The 10,153-nt window shown below is 32.0% G+C and overlaps 1 protein-coding gene across 5 annotated transcripts in view; it reads left to right on the top strand.

Annotated features, from left to right (window-relative positions):
- LOC106458064 (histone acetyltransferase KAT6B-like) overlaps positions 1 to 10,153 on the top strand; it is a 72,575-nt gene that overhangs the window by 2,539 nt on the left and 59,883 nt on the right. For all 5 annotated transcript variants that reach the window (XM_022384371.1, XM_022384360.1, XM_022384352.1 and 2 more), the window contains exon 2: positions 7,982 to 8,471. In XM_022384371.1, the coding sequence (XP_022240079.1) occupies positions 8,193 to 8,471 (279 nt within the window). In that variant the 5' untranslated portion in view covers positions 7,982 to 8,192. The remainder of the gene's footprint in view (positions 1 to 7,981; positions 8,472 to 10,153) is intronic.

Genomic DNA, 10,153 nt, shown 5'->3' with positions numbered 1-10,153 from the left:
TTTTTTTCTACTTTGTATATAGTGAAAGTGCAAAGCTGAAATGGAAGGAAAGAGAATGGCAGTCTTGTTTATAAATTACGAAACTAACATTTAGTTTTTCTTTACAAATTTCAGGATGTCTTATTCATAGGTCTTGGAGTTTCCCATACTTGTTTTGTTTTTTGCCTGTCTCGTTTACCTGATGTTGAGGTTCTAGCTAATTGTTGTATACTTTTTATTACACATGGTTAACATGCATTGCTTAAATGAAGAATATGATTGCTGATGTTTGTAAAAAATGATGGGAAGTATGTTAGTCCAGTGATACATGATAATCCTTTCGAAGTGAACCAACACTTAGCATTCAGTAACATGGAGGTGAATATCCTTTCACAAAAGTAGATTCCCTCAATGTTTAAGATTATTGTTTTATGGCCATTTAAAAACAAAATGCAGAAATCTTCCATCATAAGTTGAAATTTTAAAAATTGCTCTATTTCTAACATGCTATATGAAAACTTTAGGTCTATAATTACTGAGTAAATGACACAATTCTGGTAATATAACTGTTCAGAGGCAATGTGTGTGTGTGTGTGTATGTGTGTATATATATATATATATATATGTCTACTGAACAACCCTTCAGGATATGAATCTTCTGTAATAAACAAATAGTTCTTCACATATCCAGATAACCTAAAGAGCAGTGTTAAAGAAGGCTGGTGATGTCTCTCTTCACCTCTTATAACAGCTGACCAAAATGCCCATATATCTCTGATCCAGTGAATATTAGTGTTTATCATATGGTGATAAAAATGAATGTTATGTAGTTTTCATATGACACTATCATCCATGGAAAGTGTCAACATAATTGCACAGCACTAGAACAAGGAGGATATGTGTATCCTAAAGCAGTGGTTCTCAATCTGTGGTTTACTTGCTACATTCAATCAGGATGGTGCTTCTCAACCTTTTCCAATATTATTAACCCTTACAAGTTTTTCACACCAGCTCACTCACCCCACTTTGAAAAAAGACAAAGTATTAAATTAAAATGTAAAATTTTTTATTATAGCATAAATATACATCAAACTACAACTAGAATAAATAATAATAACTAATGACTTTTTTTTGTTCTTGAATTTGTTGTTTAATTGATAAAACTCATTTACCCTGATTCTGATCTCGTTAACTCTGGGTGAACCATTCACCCAGTTGAGAAGCACTGATTCAGGTGGTCTGTGTGTAAAGGTTTCATAATTATAGAAAGGAAGCAGCAGCATAGTGTATAGACCCATTATGGTCTGCCAAGATTTAAAAAACATTTAACTGTTTTTCAAACAAAAAAAAAAGTTTTAGAACCACTCTACTGAAGGATATCAAGTTGTAGAAAGTATCCAAAACTGTTAAGATGTTAATGAGTTTGTAATCTTTGGTCACAAATGTTCTCAGATTTACAGTAACTACAATGGAACATTGTAAAGAATAACTTAAGGGGTGTAGCTAAAGGTTCTTTTTCTTTCATGCTCTTTACTAATGGTTTGGAAATATGTGTGCTAGATTTGACTCGTGAAACAAATTTCTCTGATTCAAGAAGAGAGTTTGATTCAGGCTACTTATTAACTTTGAACCAGTGTACAGTTTTGTACAATGTAGTAATATCTATGGTAAAATTAATTGTACTTTGAAGGTAAAATGGGGATTGGGTCCATAATGTATGCTGATAGTAAGGTTTTTGTTGAATATTTAATGGCTTAGATTAAAATGTTATATTCTGTTGTTACAAGAGAAGATGTTAGCAATATTCCTGACTGAACATTCTGTGGGAAATATTAGAATTGACCTGATTCATGTAGGTATTAATCCTTTGGTGATAAGTAGAAAGACTGAGAGATTGAAAATATATATAAAGCACCAATACCAGAGAAGGTTTTTTCCAGGGTTTTAAAGGAGGTCAAAGAAATACAAGCTTCTCTTTCATATTTCTTAGGACAATAGATAGTTAAAATGTACTTGAGGATTATAGAGATGCTAATGTTACTCTTATTCTTTTAAAGGAAGTAATAAGAGTTGTCCTGGAACTTATTGTGCAGTTTTCTTGCCCAATTTTTTTATTTTTATTTTTTTCAGTTACAGTTTAAGTGTCAAAGGCTGGCAAAACTTTAAAAGCTAATTAATTTATCATTTGTGTTAATCATGGACAAATTAAGAGGAATATGAAAAGATACATCTGGAGTTTACATGATTTTTTATTTTATTATTACCTTCAAGGAGTACTCATTTGGGCACAGTATTAATAACTGGACTATCAGCAAAACTAGTGTGAGTCTAGCTGCTGACCCATGTGCTATAGTAACTACCTTAACAATAAATCAGACAATTTCCTAATGGCTAGTCAGAGTGTGCCATACAGTTCAAATGAAATCTCAAAAGTGGTATGTGATACAGTTGTTTATCGCAGTTGTGTAGTCATAATTTTGTGGTATAAATGACTGAAACACATGTATCATGGGTACATTGATTCTCAGTAGCTAAGATTCTCACTGGTGGGCGTGATGTAATAGTAACCAAAGGTATATTTACTTTATCAGTTTCAATAAATAAAAAAGGCTATTCTCTTAAGAAGACTTGAATTATGTACAAATAAATGTTTCATTCAACCTGTAGGGGATGTTTTGAACAGTCTGCATGTGAATGTAATACCTACAAAAACTTTTAATCCTCTGAAATTTGAAAAGACAAGATGTGGCATAATCATGAAATGTAACTTAGAAGTAGACTATACCTTTATACCAGAAGTTTTCATTGAAAAGCCAGTTTTAAAGGATCTAGTCCTGTTTCCAGAGTTGACTTGGATAAACTTGTATATTTAAATTCAGGTTAATTTTATACTATACCACATCAACAAGTAAACCATTTTTAAGCTTATAACTAACCAAATAATATCAAAGAACAAATTTGCTTTCTTAACTTCTAAAGATTTTACTTATCTCTAGAATTCAGGGTTTGTATTTCCAAACTTTTTTCCATCATTCAGTCTTAACAATTTTGAACATTTGACTCAAATCACCTTTCATTATTTTAAACTCCAGGGAAAACAAGTCTTAAAAACTTCAAACTTCTCGTTTTAGCTGAAAGTACTAAAATCATGTGCTTTGAACTCATGTTTTGATAGTTTTTCTGTAGTAGGTTAACCAAAGTTGCATGCAGTGCTCTGAATAAGATCTTACCAAGGTCTTGTACAAGGTTGCAATAATCTTTATGTTTCTAAATTTGAAATTCCTGTAGTTATAACTGAGAACTTTGCTTTCTTGACCATGACAAAACATTCATTTGAAGAGCTTTGAATTTAAAGAATGACCAACCGGTGCTTCTGTCACACAGGGATTTGGTTTTTTTTAAATTGTGACATTGTATGTGCATTCACTTCTCAATACAAATATTTTTTTAACCTCATTTTCTACAGCCTGGCTTAATTTTAAATATAGGACTAGGTTAAAGAAGAACATTCTGCCCTTCAAGATCACCCTATAAAACCAGCCCAATTTAAATACAATTCTTCACATTCATAAATAAGAAATTAACCAGATATGGGTGCTCATGTGCAAGTGGTATGTCATTCAAATTACAGTGAATCCCCGAATTTTACGCACCCCAATTTAATGCAAATTCGGATATAACGTGATGGGTCATTAACTCTTTCGACACAGGCTCGGTCCCTGGGACTGACCTCGTAACCATAACCATTAACATTAAGTAAAACCCGTTACCTTCCCAGTTTTTTTTTGTTTTTTTTTTAGGAGTTGGAAGGTAACTGGAACACAGTACCTCAAATGAAGCCTTATCAAAGTTTGTACAATATGACTTCTTTTATTATGGTGTCCACTGCTTTTAAGCTTTGTGAAGAACAAAGATCCCAAAACAGATCCCCCACAGGACCTCTAACTAAGAACATTCTTCTTCTGAAAAAAAAAAAAGAAATGTGTGTTTATCACTGTTTTTTACCAATTTTCCATCTACATCTTAAATTTGTACTTAATGAAGAACTTCACCTAAAGACTCTCTGGAAATTAAAACACAACAACCATGACACCTTAGTCCAGAAAAGCAGAAGCCTTGTACAAAAAAATTGAAAGTTGATAAGGGAAAAATCCCTCTTTATGTACTATTAAATACAAAAATCTGTATTAGATTTTGCTTTCCCATTTCCTTAGATTAAGTGCATTAAGTGTAAAAAAGAGCAAGGTGAACAGCTGATCTTTCAGCCCAATGAAGTCATTTTTCATCTACAAAGAAGCAACAAATATATCAAAATCAAATTTAGATTTTCCCATCCATGAACTTAAGCAACAGCTATGAAATAATTCAAAATAAATGTGTATGTTACATAATCAGCCAAATGATTCAAAAATCTTATAACTAGGAAAACAAATACTTTTCTTGAAAAATAAATTTGCATCTAGGCTTTCAAATATTCTTGCTTTAGCTTCTCCTTTTCAAGTTTGTGTTTTAGTCATTCCATGACTTGATCAAACCAATTTTGGGAAGATTGCTGTAAACCAAAAATTTTAAAACTTAAAAAGAATAACATCACCTCTAAGTTTATTTATGCCCAAAAAATATATATTTTGATTCTCTTTTCACAGCTTACAATATTTAACTATCTTGCCACATGTTGATATCCTTCAGTAGTAAAGGGGCAAACATCACACACAGTATTCTAGATAAGGTCCTAAAGACCAGGAAAATGTTAAGTGAAATATTTAATCAAATAAGCCAATTTTAAGGCTGTGAGACAAGATTTATCATTAGTGAGATGGGATAATGCGTCAACAGGTGAAGTGGGGCAGTTTTTGAGAATTTGTTTAAAAAATTACTTTTAAGATTGGTATGTTCCTAAAAAGATGAAAAGAATAACAGAGAAGATCAAACTCAATTGTTTTAATAAAGATGTAAAGGGAAAAACTGGAAATAAATGTCCTAAGCTTAATAAAGTTAAATTAACAGATAGTTTGGAAGATTAAAATAATTATAAGAAAGCTAGGGTTGTGGTTAAAGAAAGTTAAAAAAAAACTTATGAGAAACATCTGGCTGTTAATGTTAAAAGGTTTTTTTTTTTCTTAAGTTTGCTTAAGGTAAGCCAGTTGTAAAAAATGGAGGTTCGATTCTTAAAGGATGCTGATGACAAGGTTTTTGTTGAAGATTATGAGATGGCTAACATACATACACTTGGTAATGTATTGCTTGTGCAATTTATGGACCTATAGCAGATGTGACTGAGACAGCCTCTTTAACGAGTTTTATATTTTCAAGGTAATGTAGAAAACTAAAAGGTCACACAAAAAACACAATTCCAGCACCAGCGGTTGCAGTAATGATCATGGACTTTCATGTTGGTGTCAGCCATTGCCAAATGACCAATTTCACTATTTCTGTAATATTTGTTAAAAGACAGTAGAATGTTATAATGGGGGGAAACAACAACAAGTTTTAAACATGCACAGGAAATTTAACACACAGAACTGGCTAAGGTGAAGTCTACTTCTATTCAGCAAAAACTGTCCTACAAATCAGATTAAGTGTGTATGCTTCAGTGCATTTCTTAATGTTTTAATAGCAATGACAAAGTAAGTAATTGTATAAAAACATGCCAGTAAGTCCCATACAAAAGCTAAATTATCCCTAATAATGGCTATAAGTTTTTTTTTTAAACTTTGCCTTAATAAAGTCTACTTTTCCTGATGGACCTGTTGGAAGGTCTGAGAAAGCCAACATAAATTCACTATGTTGAAATAGAATTAACCTCCCTAGAGAAAATTTTCAAAAATCAATGGACACTCTTTCAGTTTTATATCAACCACCAACAAGACCAAGTCCTACACACATTGGTCATTTCTTTACCATACATTTTCAAGTTAAGCAAAAAACATAAAATAATTTTTTGGAAATTTAATGTGAAAGTTCATTTTAAAGCAAGAAAATGTCTACGAAACATCCCTAATGAAACAACCAACCAACAAGCCTAAACAGAACAAACTTGTCTACAAAGTACCATGCTTGTGCAGCAACATTTACATTGGGTAATAAGGTTGGATGATATAACAAAGATTAAAGGAACATAAAAATATGACTAGACTAACACATCCAAATAAATCAACCTTGGCTGAACATAACTGTTAAACAAGACATATCATAGACTGGGATCAACATAGAATTTTAGACCAAGCCATCTACATCAAACTGTACCAATCTGAACTTAGCAGAAATAATGGTTTGCACATCAGCAACTCATGGACAACCACCCTTAACAAACTACAGATAATATCATAGTCCTATTAACAACAACAACAAATTCTTACACTTGCTTCACCCAAGAAGATTTAGCCATATCACTTTATAAGACGCTACACAAGTTCCTACAGTGACTTGAAGAAGGCTTCAGCATAGAAACCAAAATGTCATCTCCTTTTCTCTCAACAGGCATTTGCAGTCTGTTAAAAGTTCTCAAACCTACTGTGTTGGCTCTGACTAGAGTTCTACTGGGCCAAACCCTGACTACTGAATGAAGAAGTCCACTGGTAACAAAGTACCAATTTGACTGGACTTCATAAATAACCTTTTGCTTTCTCCTATATAACCATCCTACAATCCAATTAACTACTCCTTTTTCCAACCTGTGATTTTTTTTAGTTAACCTACTGTATAGATTTTATAAAATGTTTTTAAAAACTTTAATACACCAAGCTCACTGTTTCCTTTGTCCAGTTAAAGTAACATCCTTGAGAAAAGATAACAAGGTTAGTAAGGTAAAATTTCCCTTTGTTTTTTGTCTTTTCTTATTTGCATTTGTGGTTTTGATAGGGGCATAATTAGTAAAATTTGCTGCTGGTGTTAAACTCTTGAGTACTTTTAGCTGTGTTGAGGATGTTGGAGTACTGCAGAGAGATTTTGATTTAAAGTTTGCTTTCTGATCTTTAAGTAGTCATAAGAAAAAGCATGTTTAAAAAATTTGCCAATTCTGTAACTTTTTCCTAAAGTGCCATTACATGTGAAACTGTGCTAACTGACTCAAAGAACCACACAAAAACCATTTTATGAGTTTTTTGTTGTTGTTTTATAAGTTTCACTTGGCTTTTCTCTTATGCTCTGTAAAGAGCAAAGTTATTGAATTAAATTTTGAAGCATTGTTACATATTATGAGATATTTTGTTCCTTTTTTTTTAATTTAAAAATTTACATTTATCAGATTCATATAGGGGGTCAGTGGGTTGACAGAATAGTTATTACCACAAAATCTTGCATTTTAAAGCTTCATAAACTAAAGTAAAATTATCAAAATAATTTATTATTGTAGGTTTTACTGATAAAATGTACATAGCCTAAGAATAAATGTTTGAAGATTGATTTTTAGAAAACATGAAAGTTTTTGAAACATTAAATGCTATAATATAAAGTGGACTAAGAAAATAATGGTTTATAAAGAGATATATTTGCTGTAATTTCTAAAAAAAAATGTGAAATAGTTACAATTATGTATTATCAAAAGAGCAAATATCATGAGAAAGATGAACTTTAATAGATGTCATTGTTTTACAAATACACAAGCATGTTTCACGAGAAGGAAATAGTTTCACAATTTACTTTGAATGTGTATAGATATTTAATTCATATTATTATTATTATTGGGTGCTTGACAAACCACAGATTCACAAAATTTGGAACACTTAGACTAAATAGCAAAGAAAATTTTTATCTGATACTATGTGAAGAAATTACAGTAGATCTACATCAAGTTCCTTGATAGTGGTTATAAGATACAGAATTTCAACAACTTTTGTAGTTGCTCATACTAAATCATTTAGGTCAAAAATGACTATTTTTTTTCTTTGTATATTTATATACTACTAGCTGTGTATTTCTTAGCAACTTAAATGTTTTTTATATTTGGTTATGTAATGTAATAAAATGTTATTTTGATAGAAAATTGTTTTTATGCTTTTAGGTAAACAAGTAGTGGTGAATTTGCTGAAAGGACAGCCATAGGCTTATAGTGTATTTTGACATATATATAGTTGACTGAACTGAAATCATATGGAAGGTATGGATGCTGGCTAGACAGAATTTGAGGATTTTGAGACATCCAGAACTGGGTTATTTATTTGATAGTCTGTGATAATTATCTAAATTAGTATGTTACTGTTTCAACCAATCTAATGTTGCCAGCCATGAGAGACAGTGAAGCTGCAAATGAAGATAAGGATGGGGATGAAAATAGTATTAATGGAAAGGGTCAAACTGTAGAGTTTTCCCAGGCTTGTGCAAATCCTACTTTCACAAAGTGGTTGCTGGAAGCTATACATAAAGTGAAAACCCAGAAGCAGCGTCCATCAGCTCAGCGTATTTGTAGTGCTGTACGACAGAACCATAAAGTTAGTGAAGAATCAGTCATAGAACAGCTGGAATTGGCCGTGTCTGAGGGAGCTGTGTTACAGGTAAGCACGTACATACTTACATTTAGTTAATGCAAATAATGCTCTTTGTATACAAGTGATACTTAGCTGTTTGCATTTATTATACAATAAAATTTAAAGATTGTATATCCATACAATTATTAAATCAGCTTGTATTTGTCTAATTGTAGCATTTTCACATCACAAAAATACAGAATCATCTGTGTTTTACAGGAGTCAAATTTCTTTGATGTAATTGTTACTCAACTATAGATTTGTCTCCCTTTCAAGCTCTTCTTGTACTGTTGTTCCCCTTATTCTTTCAGAATTAAATAATCTGAAAGTGAAGTGAACTTGCGTATCTGTTGCTACCAATACTTTGCTAACTTTATGCAAATATTAAGACAGGTTGAGCTATATATTAAAATGATTTTTGAGCCTCACCACTCATTACAGTATGTGTTGCCATGTCCAGTTACATCTCGACAATATAGCATAGTATTGTAAAAGAAATTGAATTATGATAGAAACATGTAATTACAAAAGTATGAAGCTCAGTGTGTGTGTGTAAAAGTAAAGATATTGTAAAGAATTCTGATGTCTAACCATCATGTGTTTGACAAGTAGGCTCTTGGTTGCTGATACAGTTGGCATTGAACACTTCCATGAACCTTATGTAATTCTACAATGTACAGCAGGCCTTGACAAATCCTAAAAATTTCAACGTGGTGCCTAGTATTTTCTTTCATTTTATTCTTGTATAGAACTGTGCTAAATAGAACTCAAATCTAAAACGGTTCTGGACTCTTGGAAGTCTGGAACTATTTTCACGTTCTTTGAGTCCTAAACCAAACTTTGTTTCTAGGATTTTAATGGTAGATTCAGCACTTCTTGTTTTTTGGGAATGAAGTGCTGCAGTTGCACAACACATTATTAATTTCACACCATTACGTTTTTCTTCTTTCTTTCAATTCAACCAATCAGTGCGTGTGTTTATTAGACTCAGTGGGGCCAAAGGCAGTTAGTTCAGGCAATACTATCAAGTGGTTTTTGATATCATGTGGTCATTAGCATGCACTCATTGCTGTGAAAGTAAATAAATATAAATAGCCCCCATTTCCCAGTGTAAACAGTAGTGAAGTTAGGTTAGGCATACCTGGCTCCTGAGTTTTGGGGCTGGCTCCTAGATATGAAAATATTTGTTGAGGCCTGAGGTACAGTAAAGATTGTGTAATTGTTTCATCTTCAAAGCATTGTAAACTTTAAGTTGCACAAGAAAAGAAGTGTGTGTGTATTTTGTTCATGTAAAATTCATAACTTACACATAATTGAAATAGGGTCAAAAATTTAAGAACCACCATTACCATGCTCTTCAGTGGTTTAGGCACTATTTGTATCATCAGTTTTCATGAACAATGACTGTTATGGTATAAACTAGATTAAGTAAGTGAAATGTAGTTATCAAATTTATATAAGTCATTTGCAAATTAGATTTTTAGGGTAAAGATTGATAAAGTGTGCGTATAGACACACAAACAGTATAATTGCTTGGTGATTAAAAGCAGAGGTATTACAAATTGGCTTTTATGTCATTGGAAGAATGTCACTACTAGGGTCTGTTTTGAGACCTTTATTACTCATGCAAGTCAAAGGAATAATTGCTTAGACAATCAGTATCAAAATTTACTGATGATACAAATGAAGAAAGACTTATCCTGGGAATT

This window comes from Limulus polyphemus, unplaced genomic scaffold (assembly GCF_000517525.1).
Source record: "Limulus polyphemus unplaced genomic scaffold, Limulus_polyphemus-2.1.2 Scaffold20, whole genome shotgun sequence".
In the NCBI taxonomy this organism is placed as follows: Eukaryota; Metazoa; Arthropoda; class Merostomata; order Xiphosura; family Limulidae; genus Limulus; species Limulus polyphemus.
Note: the sequence above shows the minus strand (reverse complement) of the source record. Positions and strands in the feature narration are given on the sequence as shown.